This window comes from Solanum verrucosum, unplaced genomic scaffold (assembly GCF_900185275.1).
Source record: "Solanum verrucosum unplaced genomic scaffold, falcon-dt-bn FXZP01000205.1, whole genome shotgun sequence".
NCBI classification, from domain to species: Eukaryota; Viridiplantae; Streptophyta; class Magnoliopsida; order Solanales; family Solanaceae; genus Solanum; species Solanum verrucosum.
The window spans coordinates 3,069,626-3,091,791 of NW_026019950.1; the positions used below are offsets into that span (position 1 = coordinate 3,069,626).

At 33.8% G+C, this 22,166-nt stretch overlaps 4 protein-coding genes across 5 annotated transcripts in view; 3 read left to right on the forward strand and 1 right to left on the reverse strand.

The window, feature by feature from the left end:
- The window catches only part of LOC125813824 (putative D-cysteine desulfhydrase 1, mitochondrial), a 39,592-nt gene extending 35,186 nt beyond the window's left edge, over nucleotides 1–4,406 (forward strand). The window contains exons 5-10 of one of the 2 annotated variants that reach the window (XM_049493293.1): nucleotides 459–550; nucleotides 1,704–1,796; nucleotides 2,624–2,681; nucleotides 2,761–2,874; nucleotides 3,343–3,440; nucleotides 4,127–4,406. In XM_049493293.1, coding sequence (XP_049349250.1) covers nucleotides 459–550; nucleotides 1,704–1,796; nucleotides 2,624–2,681; nucleotides 2,761–2,874; nucleotides 3,343–3,440; nucleotides 4,127–4,331 — 660 coding nt within the window. In that variant the 3' untranslated portion in view covers nucleotides 4,332–4,406. The remainder of the gene's footprint in view (nucleotides 1–458; nucleotides 551–1,703; nucleotides 1,797–2,623; nucleotides 2,682–2,760; nucleotides 2,875–3,342; nucleotides 3,441–4,126) is intronic. The other variant, XM_049493292.1, reaches the window with a different exon arrangement.
- LOC125813833 (tubulin-folding cofactor B) overlaps nucleotides 1–22,166 on the reverse strand; it is a 228,890-nt gene that overhangs the window by 116,267 nt on the left and 90,457 nt on the right. The gene's annotated exons all lie outside the window — the stretch shown is intronic.
- On the forward strand, nucleotides 6,053–9,673 carry LOC125813821 (glutamate decarboxylase). Its single transcript, XM_049493287.1, has 5 exons — nucleotides 6,053–6,519; nucleotides 7,169–7,369; nucleotides 7,761–8,229; nucleotides 8,364–8,416; nucleotides 8,910–9,673. Exons 1-5 carry the CDS (start codon nucleotides 6,226–6,228, stop codon nucleotides 9,399–9,401), a joined length of 1,509 nt encoding a protein of 502 aa, XP_049349244.1. The 5' UTR covers nucleotides 6,053–6,225; the 3' UTR covers nucleotides 9,402–9,673.
- Nucleotides 10,566–16,251, forward strand: LOC125813820 (DNA polymerase epsilon subunit B). The gene is made up of 13 exons (XM_049493286.1): nucleotides 10,566–10,920; nucleotides 11,020–11,200; nucleotides 12,395–12,548; nucleotides 12,665–12,796; nucleotides 13,248–13,325; nucleotides 13,833–13,937; nucleotides 14,043–14,123; nucleotides 14,230–14,360; nucleotides 14,446–14,540; nucleotides 14,636–14,735; nucleotides 15,047–15,161; nucleotides 15,252–15,362; nucleotides 15,898–16,251. Exons 1-13 carry the CDS (start codon nucleotides 10,755–10,757, stop codon nucleotides 16,036–16,038), a joined length of 1,590 nt encoding a protein of 529 aa, XP_049349243.1. The 5' UTR covers nucleotides 10,566–10,754; the 3' UTR covers nucleotides 16,039–16,251.

Here is a 22,166-nt window from a genome sequence, read left to right on the forward strand (position 1 = left end):
GATCAAAGAGACTTTTTGAAGATGTTTGATTATATTATAGATCAGATTACAAAGCTGCGCACGCTGTTCAAATATAATATGTACTAGTTGAATCATCTTTTTATGGCGTGCGTGTATATCTTACTTGAAATCAAGCGATAAACCGCCTACTCCCTCTGTCCCACTTTATATGACTTACTTTCCTTTTTAGTCAGTCCCAAAAAGAATAACACAATTCTATATTAAGTAACAATTTAACTTTAAATTGCTCATTTTACCCTTAACGAAATGATTTATAGTCACACAAATATCTGAAGTAGTGTTGCCCTCCAATTTTGTGACGCGTTCCTGATTTTCCAAGTGGAACTAGTATCTGAACTTTGGCTAATTTTCAGTTGTACTGTCTGTCTATTTCTAGTAGTCTTAAGCTGATAGGCTTTATTATTATAGTACTGATTATAATGTGTGTTATGCCACAGGCTCTTACCAAAATATTGAAAGAAAAGCTGTTAAATGAAGGGAGAAAGCCGTATGTAATCCCTGTTGGTGGATCCAATTCTCTAGGAACTTGGTGAGGCTCATTTTGTTATGCCACATCTTGTTCCCTCTGCTGATAAAGTCTAAACCTACTTCATTTCTTCTTGCTAATTTCCAGTGTTTCGCTTGCACCTTGATATGTGTATTGGACATTTGGACTATTGTGTGCTTGAAGCATCAACATGTTGCCAAAAGTTCTTAATAATAACCTTCAGTTTCTGAGTTTAGAGTACCCTATACAGCCTCTGAACTCATTGCGTCTTGCCTTAATTTGAAATGAATCTGTAGCCCATTCCCTATTCATTGTGAATTCTTCAGTAGCAAATATCTTTTCCATCTTGTGCCCCCAAAATTGAGCCATAGAGTGCAGTCTTATCTGGTTACTTCTGGTGTAAGCATTGAATTCACTTATTTCATTCGCTCTCATCTGCTGTTTTGTGTCTCACATTGACACTTATATTTGGATGACTATTTGGGTTTCTATTGAAACTGGCTGTTAATTTTAGAACTCCAGTGAGGCTTAACCCTGTGTTACAGGCTTGATCAACCATTTCATGTTCTTCTTACCAGCTGAAACCCTCTGTTCAGTTGGCCTCTTGATATTAAATAGTCAAATAACCTTATGGATTATGGCATTAGCATTCTTCAGCCTTTTCTTTTGATCGGTAGTTGATATTCCTTTACTACACAAATGTGATAGCACTAGGGTAGCCAAGGATGACTCATTTTCTTGTTTGACAGAGCTATCAGCTGTTCAGAAGCTAGTAGCCCGGTTAAAATACATGCCAAGGGTTGAACCTTCTATATGCCGATGTTTATACCATCACTAACAGACTTATAATACATGATTAAAGAAAAAGATCCAATGTGTCATCAGCATTATTAGTTGAATGACCAAGGGTTCAACCCTTTATTTTGTTAGGAAGTTCCTCAAAGGCCTATACTTTATTAAAGCATGTCGAATGAATAGTCTGATCTTGACCCAACTGCCGCCCCCTTAGCCGGGGTCTTGTACCGAGTTATGCTCTGGCCCTCGGTTGCCATCCATAAGTAATGGAGAGTGATGCTATACATTCTGATTTACTGCACACAGCTGAGCAAATTTTTATTCTAGATATTTGCCCAACTAGCTTCAGGAAGGAATACAAATGCTGTCACCGTTTTGCTAAGTGTGACTATTTTCTCAGGGGCTATATTGAGGCAATCAGGGAATTGGAGCAACAACTTCAGCACTTGAGCATTGAACAGAAATTCGACGACATCGCTGTAGCTTGTGGCAGGTTTAGCACCTCTTCTGCATAATTTTATAATAGTATGCTATACATGAGCTTGTTGCATTTCAAATTGTTCATGCTTGGAATTAAAAGCAAGATATGCTGAAAATATGGTTGAGAAGTTTGTCCCAAAATAAACAGGAATATACTATGAACACTTCTCTGAACCAGCTACGTAGAGGGATGAATCCTTCGGTATCCAGAATTAGTGATTTAGCTAAAGTTTTCTGTAAGCTTAAGATGTCAGTGTCATCACATTTAAAAGGGAATGTTTATTCCAATTTTCTTGGAGATGGAGGTCAGGTTTGGTTTCTTGTTTGCAGCATTAAAATCACCCAAGCTATGATTTTAATAATAATAATAATAAAAAGAAGGATCAAACTACGGTGGAGACAAAAATACTAGATGATTTCTTCTTATCTGCCTAAGCCTTTGCGGCGAGAGTACTCGGTACTTAGCTAGTGGGAGGTAGTAGATACCAGTGGAATATGCGAGGAACCCAAAAACTGGCCCGGCCACCACCATCATTAAAAGAAGTCCTCAACAGATTCTCCATGCAAACCAGCTGTTTTGGTGCATTCTAATAGAACTGTTACTTATTAATACATTTTATTGATTGAACCTGAAGACGTTTTTTTTTGCATTCTAGATGCCTCGGTTGTGTATCTCTAGTAGAATTTCTGTTATTCTATGTTTACTCTTCTTCAGGAATGAGTAACTTCAACTTCCTAAAAATGATCTTTTTTTGTGGCTGGAGTTATCTTATGGTGATAGTCATGATTTAATTATCTTTCAGTGTTTTAACCTCAGTGCTATGTATCAATGGTTTCCAGTGGGGGTACAGTCGCTGGTTTGTCAATTGCATCCATGCTCAGTGGCTTGAAAGCAAAAGTAAACTGCTTGTCTTATTTGAAATTGCTCCCATCTTCACAAAATATAAGTGTCACTAATAACTGGTTTTGATTTGTAGATTAATGCATTTTGTGTCTGTGACGATCCGGATCACTTTTATGAATATGTTCAAGGCCTACTTGACGGAATTACTGCAGGGGTTAGCTCCCGTGATATTGTTAGCATCGAAACTGTAAGTATTCATGGTTTTCTCTTTTTCTTTAAGCATAACTGTTTTACACTCATCCATTTCATTGTGTAACTTCTTGTTGTTCAATAACTATTGAGATACTAATTAATGATAAAAACAATGTTACATCAACTGTTGGTTGTAATTCATGGATATTTTGTTGTTTTTTAACTGTAAATGTTCTCTCTTCCCATGTTACACATCTTACATAGCTTATGATTTTTAACGTAAATGGCAATGCCCAAACTAAAAAAAACTTATTTCTGAAAGACCTTCATGGCCGAAATCTTTGATGGATATTTTCCCTGTTAGTCATCGAAATCTTATCAGTAAGTCATTCATGTCCAGACTCCAGATCCATGTTCAGGAGGAAATTATGGATGTAGTTCTGTATATGAAATATTAGTCTAGTTCTCTAAGGAGCCTCTTGGTATCAACTATTCTTGTCTTTGCACTTTGGTATTTTAACAGGCAAAAGGCGTTGGGTATGCTATGAGCACCGCTGATGAGCTTAAATTTGTGAAGCAAGTTGCTGAAACCACAGGTGTTATTCTTGACCCTGTCTACAGGTATGGCCAATTGTGCCTTCTCATTTTTTTACGTCATGGCATGTCAGCCTTCCACTAACTGCCCACAGAATTTGTCTGGAGTCTGGACTATATGTAAAACGTATTGCACTAACATGTTCTCCAGTCTAAGAAACTGTCTATTCTTATAAGCTATGTGGTTTGGACTCTCCAAAAATGTTGCCACACCCTTGTCGGATCCTCCAAAAATTACAGTACTTTTGAGGATCTGGCACACACCCGCCATCATTTTTAAAGAGTCTGAGCAAATATAACTTATGAATGCACCAAATCTTGAAGAGTTTGGAGAATAATATGTTCACTATAAAATCTGTAATAGTAGAATCCTGTGTTATTTATAATAAAAATAAAATAGAAGAATCCTTTTTTGCTGATTTTTGTATTTTAGATCTTACAAGGTTATTTATATTGATGTTGTAAACTTAGCGGTATGGAAGTCTGTTAGACTGACTAGGTTCCAAGTGAAGTAAAGGTCTTCAGTCTTTTGATGTACAACTGTTTTTGAGTTTTTTCGACATCTAGACTAGAAAACTGAACCTTGCACTTGAACTTTTACCTAAAGCAAGCAAGAACAGTGAGACATGATTGATGTACAACTCAAACTACTCATAGTGATTTCTCGAGGATACTTTATTCACACATTCTTCTGATTGTCAATTCTCACACAGTGGTAAAGCAGCTTATGGAATGATGAAAGACATGGGCGAGAATCCAAGAAAGTGGGAGGGAAGAAAGGTTCTGTTCATACACACAGGTGGGCTACTTGGTTTGTATGACAAAGCTGATGAAATAGGCTCATTAATGGGCAAATGGCGTAAAATGGATATCAATGAATCTATTCCTAGACAAGACGGCATCGGCAAAATGTTCTGAAATTGACGAAAAAGGTGATAGCAATTATTTTAGTCATTTATCAACGTGTACAAGATTAAAAATCAAATTCCAGCATTTCTAGATTCAGATGAATAAAAAAGGTGTTTTCTGCCCACTTCTAAGACTAGTTGAGTTATGGATGCATGGTTTCTTCTTGCCTTTAGTGACATCTTGGGTTGGGGATTGGGTGAGGTTTCTCCCTTGATTGATTAATGATGGTGTATGACTGTATGGGTCGTCTTGTGCTCCCCTCGATTATTTCATTGTATGCCTATTACTGTCACTACTCACCAGCACATGTAAATAACTCTGCCTCACCAAAAATTAGGCCAATGGAATACAATCATCTATAAACTTCATTTTTTTCTGCTTTCCTGGAATTTGAACTTTGTTTCCTTGCATTCACCATATTAGGTGCTTCTCCCTTCGAAATATTTTGCTTGAATAATTGGATTGTAAATGGTATACAGTTTTTGCCATCACATCAACTCAAAAATCTGGTTAAACTATGTTATCTAGATATTAGAGGAATCTAGTCTAGAAAATAAAGCCAAAGGACTATGGCCCAGTGGCATCTCTAGAACCACCACTGGGGGCCAAAACATCTACTCGAAGGAATTCATATTCACTTTTAATTACTACTTTCCACTTTGGAGATGGCAACATCACAATCCAACCAAAGGTGATCTCTCAATTCTTAAACTAATTCTGCAAATTGTTTACGTGTGAAGAGCGAATAATTTAATTGGTTTTTCAACTATAGCAAATTTTCTATTGAAACCATTATGCTTATTTTGTATAACAAAGCCACTCAAATCAAATTAATTTGACAATTAAATTTTATCAATCAAATAAAAATTTAATTAACTGATCAACTAAATTATTATTCCCCTCCCCGCTATCTATTGATCCCACATATCCTAAAAATAAATGAGTTAATAATAATAAAAATAAAAAAAACAATTAAAATATCTCGAATTTTTTGAATTTTTATATCTAAATTATCTAGTGCATACGTCTCCTATTTAAATTTATTACCAAACTAAAAGTTTTTTTTAAAAAAATAATTAATGATATTCCGATAAGAAACTAACACATCACATAAATCAGATATAAAACACAAAAAACTTGAAAATAATTAGTATGTTTTTTATCAACAATAACAGCATACCTAAAATTCTACGAGTGATGTCTTAGTAGAGTAAAATATACGCAAATTTTATTAGTATCTCATGGAGATAGATAAATGATTTTTGAAAGATTTTTTTGTTCAAGTGCAACAAATTCAAGTACAAATAAAATAAAGATGATGACAATAAAAATTAGTTTGATAATCAAAATATCAAAATGAGAACTATAATAATACTAATATAACTACAATGACAAATATCAACCACCCTAATTAAGACAATCCTGCATTATTTTAGCAAACAAAAGAAAGTACTCCCTTCGGCAACTTTTAATTATCATGATTTTCTTTTTTTATAGTTAAACAATAAGAACTTTGGCTAATATTTTACAGTATTTTTTTTCATCATATTTGATATGAAAAAAATTACAATTTATAATATTTTCTGTATAATTTTTAAATACCTAAATTTTTTATTTAAAATATTAAATTAAATTAACTTTCAAAAATAGCAATATAACAACCGGAGCAAGGAGTACAAGCATGGTCAAATCCAACACGTCAGTTGTGTGTAGAGAATATTAAAAGCAATCAGGTAGGAAAGCTTTCCATTTCCCAACCGCCACATTGCACTACGTGTCACTCCCACATTTATCCCTCTCCTCTGTCACTCTTATTTATCCCCATTTCTCCGATCAATCACCACTCTACTTTTCCCCAATTCCGAAACAAAAAGGTTGTAGAAATCAGTGAGGTTACAAAAAAATGGTGTTAACAACGACTTCCATAAGAGAGTCAGAAGAGAGCTTGCACTGTACATTTGCATCAAGATATGTACAGGGACCTTTACCTAAGTTCAAAATCCCAAAAAAATCCATGCCGAAGGAAGCAGCTTTTCAGATTGTAAACGACGAGCTTATGTTGGATGGTAACCCGAGGTTGAATCTAGCTTCCTTTGTTAGCACTTGGATGGAGCCAGAGTGCGATAAGCTCATCATGTCATCCATTAATAAGAACTATGTCGACATGGATGAGTACCCTGTCACCACTGAACTTCAAGTCAGTACTTATTGCTTCCTCGCTCAATTTCTGTTAATTTTTTTCTGTATGACTTTCTGAAATAATTATTATTAGTTGACTGACTTTTGTGTTGTTTTTTGGGAGTAAAACAAGAAATTTTAACTTAAATTGCTATTCAGTAGAACGATATTCTATTGACGATACTTGATGAACAATAGGAGCTTAGTTTAAGTTAAATGCACTGAGATAATGATTAGGTCATTTATTAATTAGGTAATTATAGATAAATCTCTGGATGAAGATTAATTGATAATCTGTAAAAGTTGAAACTAACTTGGTAGATCTATAAACTAGACAGTGCATATAACTTGAATCCTTTTGTTAATGTTACTAGAAAAATATTGAGGTAAAAAGTTAGTTTGTTGCTACTTCAAAGTGTAGGTATAGTTTGATGATTTTGGATTGAAGTTGTTGGAACGTAAACAGCCTCTCTACTTGACCCGAGGGTCCATTGGAAACAGACCTGTGGGATTATACTGGGTATGTAGTTGTTGTTGAATGGAATTAAAGTTTTGCGAGTTGCAAAATTGAAATAGTATGATATTAATATGAAGAGAGGAGATAATAATATTTATGCTTTTGGGTAGATACTGTTGATATTCCGAGTGATTTGATTTTGTGTTTGCAGAATAGGTGCGTTAACATGTTGGCACATCTTTTCCATGCCCCAGTTGGTGATGATGAGACTGCAGTAGGAGTTGGTACAGTGGGTTCATCAGAGGCAATCATGCTTGCTGGTCTTGCTTTCAAACGCAAATGGCAAGCGAAAAGAAAAGCAGAAGGCAAACCTTTTGATAAGCCTAATATAGTCACTGGAGCTAATGTGCAGGTGAATCAGACTTCCAGTCAACTTTGCAGCGTCTTTCTTGTACTGTGGACATGAGTTTGATGCCTATTTCTTCTGTTTATTGGATTAATATATCAAATTTTGACTTGTAATCCTAGTCTTGAAACATATGATGAAATTCTACTTGGTGATATTGTTGACAATTTGCATTCTGTTACTTCCTAGTGGCTAAATCTGATCAGATGGAAGTAGATCTCTTTTAAACAAATATTCTGTCAATTGTCAACACTAGTCCCTTAATCACCCTTTTGGAGCAAGCTTACTAGAACCTTGTTAGTCTTGTATAATTGTCTTGATTACTAAAGTTTGGTTTCTCTGCTCTCTGTTGTTTTCGGTTCTGCTGAAACTTTTCTGTCTTAATTATGGGGTATAGGTCTGCTGGGAAAAATTTGCAAGGTACTTTGAGGTTGAATTGAAGGAGGTGAAACTAAAAGAAGGATACTATGTAATGGACCCTGCCAAAGCAGTAGAGATGGTGGATGAGAATACAATATGTGTTGCCGCAATCCTTGGTTCTACTCTGACTGGGGAATTTGAGGATGTGAAGCTCCTAAACGAGCTCCTTACGAAAAAGAACAAGGAAACTGGATGGGATACACCGATCCATGTCGATGCTGCGAGTGGAGGATTTATTGCTCCTTTCCTGTGGCCAGATCTCGAATGGGATTTCCGTTTGCCTCTAGTGAAAAGTATAAATGTCAGTGGTCACAAGTATGGCCTTGTATATGCTGGTGTCGGTTGGGTGATATGGCGGAGCAAGGAAGACTTGCCCGATGAACTCGTCTTTCATATAAATTACCTTGGCTCTGATCAGCCTACTTTTACCCTCAACTTCTCTAAAGGTAATATCAAGTGCACTTTTTAATTTCCATGTAGTGAGAGAAAATAAGCTATAATTTGTCATTCAGAAGCAATTTTTAATTCCTATTTGAGATCTCGTGTGGATGTTAGCTTTAATGCTGTCTCCCAATTTCAGGTTCCTATCAAATAATTGCGCAGTATTATCAGTTAATAAGACTTGGCTTTGAGGTAATTACCGAAATCACATTAAACACGACTCTGTGTTTCTTCAAGTCTGAACAACAATTGCCTGGATTATATTATTTAATATAAGTCAACAGCTGCCTCTCGCAAATAGATTGCGTACAATAGACCCTTGTGGTCCGGCCCTGCGGGAGCTTTTTAGTAAACCGGGCTGTCCCTTATTTCTACACTGCCCTTTGTTCTATTATATTATTTGTTAATATAAGTCAAAAGCTGAGTCTCTTAAGGGGTATTTTTTAGATCTTATATTGTGCTTGCTTTGATTATGCAGAACACCTTTGAATTTAGAACACATTTTACTCATAAAGAGTTATGGAGTAAAACAGTGGAATATTTAGATGATGTTTGTCAACAGCTATGTTCCTTCTGAATTCTGAGGTGGTTGATAATTCATTTTGTGCAACAAAGTAAACCTGCCATTAATCGTATTGCTTAAGCACGATACAAATGATTTACACTTTTGTTTCTGGTCTGCAAGGGTTATAAGGACGTCATGGAGAATTGCTTAGCAAATACAAAAGTACTAACAGAGGGAATCACAAAAATGGGGCGGTTCGATATTGTCTCTAAGGATGTGGGTGTTCCTGTTGTAGCATTTTCTCTCAGGGACAGTAGCAAATATACAGTATTCGAAGTGTCCGAGCATCTCAGAAGATTTGGATGGATTGTCCCAGCATACACAATGCCACCGGATGCTGAACACATTGCTGTTCTGCGGGTTGTCATTAGAGAGGATTTCAGCCATAGCTTAGCTGAGAGACTTGTTTCCGACATTGAGAAAATTCTGACAGAGTTGGACACACAGCCTTCTCGTTTGCCCACCAAAGCTGTTCGAGTCACTGCAGAGGAAGTGCGTAATGACAAGGGTGATGGGCTTCATCAGTTTCACATGGATACTGTAGAGACTCAGAAAGACATAATCAAGCATTGGAGGAAGATAGCAGGGAAGAAGACCAGCGGAGTCTGCTAGGTCTAGCCACACTTGTTTTCTGGGCTCCGCTTCCATCGTCATCCTGTAGTAAGTATTACGTGTGTTGTTTCCATCTAATGTAGTAGTTGGTACCGTAATCTTTAAATGCTTTCATGATCTTGGCTCTGTATATGTTAATAAGCACTGCATTTCAAGTTCCTGTAAGTATTTATGTATGAATCTATCCGTCTGCCATAATTGGTAGAATGCCCTTTCTGCGTCATCTTTGAATTTCACGTGCAATAATATTTGAAATCTACACCTATTATAAATGATGTTTTTTCCTTGTGTTGAGTGGATGCGAAGTATTATAATTTTAGGTAGATATATAGAAAGGGAAAGTTGGAGAGGAATGTTGGAGCAGATATAAAGTTATTTTCATGTGATCTGTAGGTATTGAATTCAAACACGTTTATGCGTGAATTTGTTCTGGGCACAAAAGGATAATTCAAACACGTTTATGCGTGAACTTGTTCTTGGCACAAAAGGATATTCTACTTAACTTATTTTCAAGGAAAAGAGATTGCTTCCATTTTGTTGAATGAAGGTGTTTTTTTGTGGTCTAGCTTAACTCAAAAGTTGATTCGGAATTATTTGAATCATAAGCTACAAAATGTTGTTAGGTTATTATATTCAGGGATAAATTAAGAGTTATATTTGAACGGGTGAATATTTTTCCACAATAAACTTAAACGTATTTAAATGGAGCAAGATATCCATAACCTCACTCCAAATATTATTATTCATTTGAGTTTTCAACTGTAGTTGATTGTGTTTTCAGGACAACTCTTATATTTCCCTATTTAAAAAATATATACTCTCTACCTTTTAATTTATTTGTTTTGATTTCTTTTTTATTTTTTAAAAATAAAAACTCTCTACGTTTTAATTTATTTGTTTTGATTTCCTTTTTAGTTCTTTTTATAAAGTTTCTTTTTCTTCTTTTTGATACTATTTAATTTTAAATTCCAGCTACATAAAATTAAAAATACTTTCATACATTTGTTAGTTTAAGATTATAAGATTTAAAAGTTATTATATTTTTCTAATCTCAAAATTAAAAAATAAAATAAAAAAATTAGACAAATTAATTGAAATGGACGAAAACAGGAGGTAGTGTAGTGTATTGTCTTTAATTGAAAACATTATTCTTGTAGTGAAAAAGATCACATTTTAAGTCGGAGAATATCGTCATCAGAAAAAGGGATATTTTTTTTCCCGCCAAATTGGGCATAGACAAATACCTAAAACCAGTGCCGTCTCCCGCCCATACCGCCATTGATATCAGATCCAGAATTTCTTACAGCTCCACAAACTCTGAGAATTTCAAACGGAAAATCTGAAGAAGAAAAAATGAGCGGAGTTTTAAGAAACAAAGTACAGAGGAAGTTCAAGATGAGAGGTTACTCTCTCAAAGTCGAAGCTCTCTCCGAAGTCCTCTCTTTCCTTTCCCATTTCCCCTCTGATGCTCTCGACGACGCTCTTGAACTGCTTCTCGATGAGCTTCATCATCTTTCATGTCCGTACATTTGTTAATTTTATGAACACCCTTTTTGTTCTTTTTGTAATTTAATTGTTATTTTAGTAATTATTGTTTCAATTTGTTTGATTTGGGCAGTGAAGTCTTCGATTTTGGATAGGGAACCGGTGCATAAAGTGGTGAGCCTTTTATTGGAGGCAGATGCCGCCGTTGAGGAGAACCCTAGCTCAAGTTCTTCATCTGCTTCTGCCCTTCGTGTTATTGATACTTTTATCGTCCCTAAATTCCGATACGATCCTGTTAAGAAGTTCTTTCATGAGTATGCTATTCAACTCTTTTATCCATTTTCACTGTTCTTTTTATTCAATTTATTGAGCCCCTTTATCCTGGTTGCAACTTTATGAATTTGGGTATAAGCAGTAAGCCATTGGTTCGTAAGAAATATTTGTTTTCTCGAATTCACTCATGAAGTTTACTTGATTTCTATTTGAGAGCTCTAATGTATTATTTATAGCTGAGATATATGTAAAATCTCTGACAGTCCTTTGCAAATCTGAAAGAAAATAGCAAAAAACTTAGAGAATTTTTGGTTAATTTGATAGCGTTTAAGTGGAGCATAATCTAGACAATGTTTACTGTATGAATTTAAGGAATTCAACTATTTAAGTTGTTAAGTTGATGTTTTTCTTTTATGGAATAGGCATACTGAAAAAGTTAGTTCTCTGTAGTGAATACTACTACAAGCATTTGACAACTGAGAAGATTGATTATAATTAACAAACTGAAATAGGGAAATTACAATAATAAAGCAATACTGATAGAGAAGAGCAGGGGAGATGACGAGATAGACAGGGCGGGGATGAGAAGCCAGAGAAGAAGGGATATGAGAGGATTCAGATTCTCACAGTAATTCGTATAGCCCTCATCATACTACAGAGCACTAGTTATAAACTACATTTCTTCCTTACTTGTCCACAGTGGCGGAGCTAAGATTTTTAATAACAGAGTTCAAAATCTGAAGAACTAAACACACGAACTAACCGAAGGGGGTTCAACATCTACTATATATACATAAAAAATAATTTTAACCATGTATAGATAGTAATATTTTCCGTCGAAGGGGGTTCGGATGAACCCCCTAACAGAAGGCTGGCTCCGCCCCTGCTTGTCCAGTAGCCTTTCAACACCCTTTTATCCACCTGGATCCAAACATAGTCTACCAATAATTTGTTGGGCCATTTCATCGTTTGACTCTCGTGTAAATACTCTCGAGGTCCAATTACTTCAATTTTGTCTGGCCTTTTCATAATATTCTCTTTTGAATTGGTTTACAAATTGAGCAGGCTGAATTTTTTAGTTTTATTATATTAACTATGATATATTTGTTCATAGCTTAGTCAATAAAAAGAATCAGTTCTAAAATAATTAGATACAAAAAGTTTCTGCGTATAATTTTGGAGCCTCCAATGCTTAGAATTTCAAGTTAAAAGAAGAATCCATTTTCTGCGTGTAGGCACACAGGGAGGCTTCCCATTCATGGTGATGCTTCTGCAAAAGCCACCTTATACAAGGATAGATTCCTCTTATTGTTTCAAAGGGTATCTCGTGATCCACGATTTTCAACCCTTGCTTTTGATGCCTCTTCTTCTGATTATGGCAGCTGTGAGGTGAGCGGCAACAATGATCCTAGTTTAGATTCATATCTCTTTAGATGGATTGCAGAACTATGGCTTTCAAGTTCCTGTGCAAATGATGCTCAAAGTAGGAAATTGTTGTTTTGCAGATATCTCCCATTCAATCTCTTGTTGGACGAGTAGGGAGAAGATGGATAATGGGGGTAATATCTCAGTTGGAGGATGGTCATTTCTACTTGGAAGACCTTACTGCAGCTGTCGAAGTAAATTTATCGAGTGCAATATCCTTTCCAGATGTTTCATCTTATTTCATTCCTCATGATAGTTGATACAACAACAGGGACTAATATACTTGAGTCTGAGTAGTTAATGACTTCATTAGCAAGTTTTTCTCTTCTGATGTTGAACCATTACTGATGATTGTTCCTCTCTCTTTAGTTCTTTGGTTGTCTTAGAAACCTATCCACTTGCTTATATAAGCTATGGTTCTTTCTAAATCCCTTAGTTGCTGGTTTGCTTCATGCATTTACTCCTGTAATTAGTCTTAGTGTCTTACAATTTCACTTCTTGTTTATGTTATTATTCCTTAAATGTGGTCCATCTTATAATAGAGTTATAGTTCTAAAGCACATTGAATCTGCCTCCTCTTTGTTGATGGCAGTGTTCGAAAATTGTGCTCTTTGATTTAACAGTATCGAAAGTTATATGCTGTGTTTCCATAACCTGCAGTACAAGATAACTACAGGTTTCTTTGTGGAAAATACTATTGTCCTGGCAGAAGGTGAAATGCAATTGGATGGTGTTTTTCAGGTCAATTCTTGTGCTGAATCTCTTCTTTGAAATACAAGTTTGAACTAGATAAATAACTTGGGAAGAGGTCGATAAATATCATCAGCAATTTCAATTTTCATACTTTGTGGTGCTTAGGCTCCAACAGAATTTCATCAGTCTGCACTTTTAGTTTCTTATCAATATCTGACGAAATAACTACAGGAGAAGTAAGTTCTGCTTGTTTAGAACCGATTATATTCCTAATTCTACAAGTGAAGAATAAGATCAATAAAGCTTGCCAGTTGCCAAAGGTGATTCTGTACCTGCCAATTCACAATTCTCTCAAGAAAAGCTTGCCAAATCTGGTGTGCTTAAATATATTTTTTATCCTGGTGTGACTTTAGAAATTAGCAACTTTAGGCAATTATTGTACCAAGAGTGATATAGGCCACCGCTAGGATTCAATGTCAAATTGTTTGGCTGAGTTTTGGATATGTTATTATTGGTGGTTTGATTTATAGCTAATTTGCTAAGAGTATTATGCAGGTCAGAACATGTGGATTTCCTCCATTAGAGGACAGAGAAAAGTCCATGGCATTTTTTTCCGGACTAGACTTCTTTGGTGGTGGTATTCTTACTAAAGAGGAAACTGTATCCTTTTTTACTTGGTTCAATAAGAGAAAATTGAAAATACCATGGCAGAACTATTCATGGTAGCTAAGAATGGATATGAAGCTTCCCTAACTTCTGCAATAGCTAAGGCTTGCAGAGCTGGAGAAAAATGCTGTGAATGATATGTTTGTTATACTATCTGATGTATGGCTGGACAATGAGGAGGTATATATGCTTCTTTTTTCTCTTTCTAACCCTCTATTCCTTGTTTTGATACGTTTGGACTAGTTATGGTTGCCTGATCCACCACTCTCCCCTATCCTTAGAGAAGACTTTGGGAAATCTGGAGACAATCCTCAATGGTTACGAAAATGTAGAGGTGGTTCCTTCTTTATTTGTCTTCATGGGAAATTTCTGCTCGCAGCCATTTAATCTTTCATTCAAGTCCATCTCCAGTCTCAGGCAAGTGCAAGTTCGAATTTTTTAGCTGTACTACTGCTACAAGTATTTGTTGATAAAGTAACTGACAAACAAACATAACATTCAGAGTTCAGTTTGGGAAGCTTGGGCAAATGATTGCATCACACCAACGACTAAAAGAGCATAGTCGATTTCTTTTTATCCCCGGTCCTGATGATGTAGGTGTGTTCACTGTGTTGATAAATCATCACAATTTGTCGTTTTTAAGCTTTTACCAACTCGATAAAATAATGAGGAGTTTTCTCTTGTGTCTCCAGGTCCTTCAACAGCCTTACCCAGATGTCCTTTGCCTAAATACCTAACTGAAGAATTTCAGAAATATGTTCCAAATGCAATTTTTTCCAGTAACCCATGCAGGTATCCTTTGTTTGCTGCACACTAACTTTTAAATTAAACGATGAGAGCTAAAGCTTTGAGCTTCTTTTCAATTCTTTAACGAAAAGAAAACAAGTAATGCAATGGTATATAGTTCACAGTTTAGATCTTCCCTCATTTGTCCAATCTAAATGAGCACAATCAGAATTTACGTCATGCAGTCGCTCATGTTAACGTAGGACTCATTCTGGGTGCTTAGGTGCATTCCACAAAGGATGGCATCTTCTGCTGAAACGTTAGCATATTATATTATAGATGGAATGATGCATTCTTAACTCTTCGTGTTGAAACAGAATCAAGTTTTATACCCAAGACATTGTGCTATTCCGACATGATATGCTTTATAGAATGCGAAGATCGTGTCTGATACCTCCCTCAACGGAAGAAACCAGTGATCCATTTGAGCATGTAAATTGTCTTCATATTCTCAAAGTTTGGATTTTGTTTTATATCATAAGTCAAATTTCCGGATATGCTCATGTTTTATTTTCCTTGCAGCTTGTTGCGACTGTAATACATCAAAGCCATCTCTGCCCCATCCCCTTGACGGTTCAACCCATTATCTGGAATTATGATCATGGTCTACACCTATATCCAACCCCGCATACGGTACTTTCCTCTTTCTTCTATATATAGATCTTTTCGAAATCAGAGTTTCTTCAAAATTTATATTCCTCCATCAGACAAAGTTAAACAATATACATGTATAACTTCCTATTTAAAAGCTGTGATGCTAAATCATCAAAATATACCCTGAACTTGATGAAATTATATTGCTCTAGCAACTAAGTTGAAGTTTCAAATTTCATTTTACTTGAACACAGGTTTTTTTTCCTAACACCAAAAATCTTACAGTTTCCTGGCACCTTTGTCTGGACCCTCCAAAAATGCATATCTTTTGGAGAATTTGATTCACACCCAACAATATTTTTTGAAGAGTCCGAGGAGATATATGATTGCAGAATCATGACTAACGTCTGTGATTTTGTTTCACAATGTTTCCCTTGTGGTTAAATGGTTTTGTATACTGTCTCAAGCTGAGAATATGTATTCTCTTTTTTTCATATTGTTATGACCTGAAACTGATAACAGGATATGCGCTTGAACTATAATTGATAAAGTTTGATCTGACATTTCCGAACAGATAGTGTTGGGGGACAAAAGTGAGCAGAAAGCTTTCAGATACACAGGAGTTACATGCTTTAATCCTGGTTCCTTCTCAAACGATGGCACATTTGTGGCATACCGGCCATGCAATCAAGAAGTAGAATTATCAGCATTGTAACTTGTAAGCATCAACTTCAAGCTGTCATCTTAGCTTAGTGATTAACTCTTTGGTGGCTAAGTTAGTCTTAATTCCCTTTCTGCTCTTTCATAGGATGGTTCTGTATATTAATTTATTGCCCTTGGTTGTCTACTGCATTGTTAAGCTCGTAGTATACTCATTCTTACAGGTTGTAACTCATGTAAGACATTTTATTATCAATTGATTTTCAAAGTCAAATAATCTTGGGTGGATGAGAACTTTTAATACAGCCTCTCTACCATCTCAAGGTAAGGGGTAAGGCTGCTGTAGGATTATACTAGGTATGTTGTTGTAACACAAAATTGGATATCCTCATTCAAGACACTTTTTTGGTTCGATTTCTTCACTTCTCCCTCATGTTACAACAACATATCCACTGAAATTCCATAGGATAGAGCGTACACATATCATATTATGTTAGAATTTGAAATTTTAGTGTAGCTTGAATGTATGAGGCATGTTGTGCATATGGAACCTATTTGTGCAAGATGGCACAAGTTTCTTTCCTTTTGAGTAATTGAGAAGACTTTTTTCACATATCTGTTAGGGTCTGTTCTTGTTATGATTAATGTGTTGTGTCAGTCAAATGTGGATGCTACAAAGTAACAAATGTCGTTATCATTGTGGACTTGTGAGATTATTGCACTAATTCACACTTATTTATGCCGAAAGATAAGATTATTTGTGTTAATGCGGTAGTTATTAAAATATTTGTCCATATGCTATAATACCTTATTGAATGATTTGATAATGTAATTTCTTTTCACACATGTATAACTTAAATTCTATTTAGATATGAGTTGAATAAACTACTAACAGTTACCTAATCTTAGACAAATTTGATCTTGTATTCAACAGCTCCTTGTTTCAGTGAAGAGTATATCTTATAGGTTTTAGCAATTGATTAGAAGTTCATCGGAGGCGTAGCATCAAATGTCTCATCCTTGAATATTAAATTGGTAAACTTTTCTTTTGTTTGACTAAGCTTCACTCATAACAGAAATAGCAGGTAATAAGATTTGTAACGAAGTTTTAATATAATTAAAATGTTTATTTAAAGATTTTTATACATAGTGGTTTGCCAATTTCATTCATTCGTTGTTACCATCATCGTCATTAATATCAATTATGTGCCACTACCACGTACCAATTACCATCCTCAATCACAAGTAATGACTATAATTAGTTGTCTTATCGCTAATCATCATTGTCACAACAATCACCCATCACTGCATACCAACCACCATTTACCATCATCATGTCATGAGTAACCACCACTACAACAACAATTACCCATCTATCGACAACTATCGTCATTATTCACCACCCACCATTAACTATAACTATCACTTATCAACCGTTAACACTATCATCACTAGCTACTACCCACATCTAGCCCTGAGTCAACATCATCCCAATTGCTATTCACAACCATGCCGTTTGCCAACCATATGTATATATAATATATTCAGCTTTTAATGTTTAAATCTTAATGCATATCTTAATATTTAAATATCTATTCAAATTCAAACATTTAATTTAATACGAAAAAATGCTAATTAATAGAATGTTGTATATAATGACTAGCCATACCGTGACACAAAGATTACAAGGGATTGCATCATTTATTTAGGAATTTGGTTCTCAGAATTAAGAGTTTTGTACATTACCTTAGAAAGTCGGTTACAACTAAAATTTTGAAAAAAATAGAGTGGTAACCTACTCGAGGATAGAGAACAAATAGTATTATTTATATTATCAGTTAATACAAAACAAGATCTTTACTAGACATGTGTTGGTAAAGATTTTCACACAAAGGAATGCATGTATCTATGCAAGTTCTTCGGATCGATTTTTGATTAAAATTAAAATTAAATCAGTTATGTTAATTTTAAAATTTACAAAAATTAAATCCAACCAGATAAAATAAAAATCATTAATTTGGTTCAATTTTTCAATTTATAACTAACTAATGAAAATTCATAATAATAAAATAATAGTGGCATGAGACAATTATTTCAAATGAACATGAGGAATTAATAAATTCTCTCTATTATTACAAGATGAATACATCTGAATTTTCTATTATTTTTCAATACTATTCCATAACTTTAACATGTTTAAGTTGCATAATAATAGAGCTTCCTCCATCGCATATGTTTAATATCCACATAAGCAATATATTACTTTAAATAGAATGATCAATCCTTCGAACATTAAAGGGGCAAGTGAGTAGATGAATGTTTTTAGCAGTGAAAATTAAAAACTGGTTATACACCATTACCACATATAGACAATTAAACTTAAGAGTGTTGGGTTTGGATATATTTTTAAAGAAATGAAATTTAGAGGAGTTATTTAGTGCATATGAAATAAGTAGATCAAAATCAAATTAATTATTAAAAGGTATAAAATAAGTATAATTATTTATGAAAAATAGAATATCATATATTCAAATAGTTATAAAATTTATGTATACAAATTATCGGTTCAATTTAATTATTTTATTATTATTATTTTAGTAAAAATCAAATCAAACATTATGGAATTTTTAAAATTTCATACCAAATATAAGTTCTTTCAATCGATTTGGTTTGATATTTTCGCCAAACCGTGAACACCCTCCCTAACATACTTCTACCTAACATTCCAAAAACTAATTGTTCATTGAAGTATATATTCACCTGAAATTAAAATGAAGTAACAGAAAAGTGCAATCTTGGAATTTAATGAAGATGATTGAATAACAAATTTATTGTCTTACTTAAAACAAGAAGTATAAGTTTCCTAATGAGAATAGATAAATTAGGTCAGGTAGGTGTATACCTAATTTTAAATGTCAAGAGGGAAATGGGAAAATAAAATTATTTAACTTGCAAATGGTTAAGCTGTTAGTTTTCAGTTAGCAATTTGCAGTTGAGAAACTTAATTGTGTAGCTTCAAATCCTATAAATTTTAATTCAGGTAAAAGAATGTGTAGAAAATGATATGATGAATTGAACAGACAAGCTAACATATTGATTAGGTGAACATACTCATACAAGAAAAGAACAGGCGGACGTTTGATCATGAAATTTTTTCTTTTTTTATTTTTGAAATTCAACTTCGAACAATTTCCAAATTTCATTTTTTGAAAATAAAAATTACTTTTAAATTTATTTTCACAATGTCTCAAAGCAAAGGAAGTATAATTGCATGATTACATTGTTGTTTTTCTTGCCATTGAATTTAAATTCATATAGTTTGTGAATTTCCTTTGTGTGATTGTTAATTTGGTATGATAGGCATGCTAGATTAATTATCGAGGTGTCAGAAGTTGGTTCGTATCTAAACAATATTTTGAGTCATTATGTACATAAATGAATTAGATACAACTCTATCATTGTCTTGTGCAAAGGTAATGTATATAGTATAATGGGAAAATGTGTATTTACTATAATGCGCGAGATTTGTTAGGTAGGATCCGATGTCTACATAACGTATTTAATTTTATGATAGTATGTAGATATTTAAATTGACTTATTTTTAGTGATTTTTGGATTTTATACTATTTTTTTTAGTTTTGGAAGTATTTAAATAACTCAAAAAATACTTTAAAACACATTTTTAAGATTGAAAAAATACCAAAAAAAGTCAAAAATTGGGTATTTCCAACTTATGACTTTTAACTTATAAGTCACTTTAAAAAATGTCAATCCAAACACCCCCCTTAAATGTTTATTTCCGCACACAAAATTTGAGAGTATATATATTAGATAAGACCAAATTAAAAGGCACGTTCGCTTTTATATTTCCTTAACTTCCATTGGTTCATGAACAAATTACATGTGTGCTAACTACTCTTTGTTAAATGAACCAACTTTTTATAGGTACGACTGTATGAGTGTAAAAGGCTGAGCGACAACACATAGATGACTAGTCGATTACTTATACATAACAAGACTTTGTGGTATATATATTTAGTACGGAGAACTAATATATTTCGCAAAAAATAACGAATTTGAAATGTCACTTATGAATTTTATTTTATTTTTACTTTCCTTGGTGAAGTAATTTTCTATAATTTTTAAGTACTTATTTTCTTAGAGAAAATGTCTTTTAGCCAATCAAATATAGAAAAACTAAAAAAATATTATATTTTTCTGAGTCATACCAAACACACCCTTAATATCACCATATGTACGTAATATGAATATTTTAGAATATATGCATGCATGTATTTTCCTTATATATGTATCCTAAATTTGACAATATATGCTGATGAACCTTTAAACGTGGATATGCATGCGTAAATCATATCAAGAGAAAATAAAATGAAGAGTTTAAGGAAGTAGGTAAAACCGGTGAAGACACAAGATCTAGTCCAACATATTTTTTTATTTTTTTTTGGAATCCACATTGGAGCCAGAGGCGGAGCTAGTTAGGTGGGGATTTGTGGGTTCGGACGAACCCAATAGCTTTTTCGTAGATCATGTATTTGTATTAGAAAATTAAATAAATATATGTATATTACCTCGTGATCCCCTAAAAAAAACTAATTGACAGCTTAGAGGTAATTAAGGAAGGGGTCGTGGTCTCGTGGAAATGTTTTTCACGCTAGAGTTGGGGTTCAATTCCAACTATCAACAAAAAGTTTCTCTTTTTTTAGAAAAGGAAATTTAGATCCTCAAACTCCTAATTCTGGCCCCGCCTTTGAATTTGGAGTCCGACTAAATTTGAATTTGCGTCGAAAAGTACGCCTCTGATTGGATCTGATTAAATTCGAATTTGCGCCGAGTTAACGCGCTCCCTAACCAAGGCGACTCCTTACCCAGAGAAACTCGAACCAGAGACCTCTAGTCAAGGATGAAGGAGTATTTATCACTCCACCACCAACCCTTGTTGGTTAGTCCAACATATATCAATATGCTATATAAATTTATTTTTATTATTATTATTATTATGAAGCTTATACTTTTGCCATGTACCCATTAGGCGATTACTTGTTAATCTTTTCTGGACTACAGAGACGAATTTATAATTGAAGTTTACAAAATGTACAAGTTCAATGAATTCCTAAATAAATATACATAGTTTAGAAAATTCCTCAATTGATCAACAATACTGAATTCTTTCGAATTTATACTTTTCATGTGCTTGATGATTAAGTTATGCTTCAAATTTACCGTCAATACAATAAAAATCATAAATTAATTTTCTTTTGTTGGTAGTTGTTACGAACGAGAAGGACTAGGTGGATACATGACATATATAAAAACTTATAAAGTTTTGCTTACAAATGGAGGTTGAAAGATGTAGACTTCCTTAATTGTAACAAGTCCAATTTCACATAAAATAAAATATAGTAAAAATAACCTAAGTTAGGCCAACTATATGAAAGTAGTCTTATGACAAGTCAACAACACCTTTTCGTTATCTTTTGAAACAAAACAAAACAATTACCAACTTTTTGCTTATTTCTTTAGTTTATTAATATAGCATTTTCGTTATTCATGTTTAACAGATTATAATAAGATATATAATCTATTTTGTTGAACTTTATATTAACGAGAAAAAAGCAACATTAACTTTTTTGTTTAGTCATCAATTAGTAACATCATTGTTGTTAGAGGACCCATGACTAAGAAGGTTAATTCCCATGTCAGCACTAATGACTCCCTTTAAATTTTAATTACTTTTTTCACGTGAGACATTAGGGGTTAACTAGTTAGAATTTTGAGTTTATGAATTTTATATTTTAGAAAATGTAGTTTATTTACCTTTGAATAGATTATTTATATATTATTAAGTGGAGTTTTTTGAGCGTAAATATAAAGTTTGGACCAAAGCTAGTCATGAGTTTTGCTTAACTATTAGGAGTAATTGGCAGACATGTAATTTTGCCCGTGTGACATTATTACTAGTACCCACTAGTATTTAACTAAAATGTTTTATATACTTTCTTTAAATTTCTTAATCATGGTTATAAAGAAAACTTATGTTTTAGGCAATTTATCATCTTTTTCCAGGTCATATAATCCATACTTATCAATTATCATACACCACAATTACTTATAGTCGCCTTTTTATTAATTTGAAAGCAAAAATCCACAGTTTTATTGCAAATA

Coding starts and splice junctions, on each gene's coding strand:
- LOC125813821 (XM_049493287.1), top strand. CDS start 6,226: ATGGTGTTAACAACGACTTCCATAAGAGAGTCAGAAGAGAGCTTGCAC. Junction 7,370..7,760: donor TCACTGGAGCTAATGTGCAG/GTGAATCAGACT, acceptor TATGGGGTATAG/GTCTGCTGGGAAAAATTTGC. Junction 8,417..8,909: donor TAATAAGACTTGGCTTTGAG/GTAATTACCGAA, acceptor CTGGTCTGCAAG/GGTTATAAGGACGTCATGGA.
- LOC125813820 (XM_049493286.1), top strand. CDS start 10,755: ATGAGCGGAGTTTTAAGAAACAAAGTACAGAGGAAGTTCAAGATGAGA. Junction 10,921..11,019: donor TGAGCTTCATCATCTTTCAT/GTCCGTACATTT, acceptor TGATTTGGGCAG/TGAAGTCTTCGATTTTGGAT. Junction 14,541..14,635: donor CCCCGGTCCTGATGATGTAG/GTGTGTTCACTG, acceptor TTGTGTCTCCAG/GTCCTTCAACAGCCTTACCC.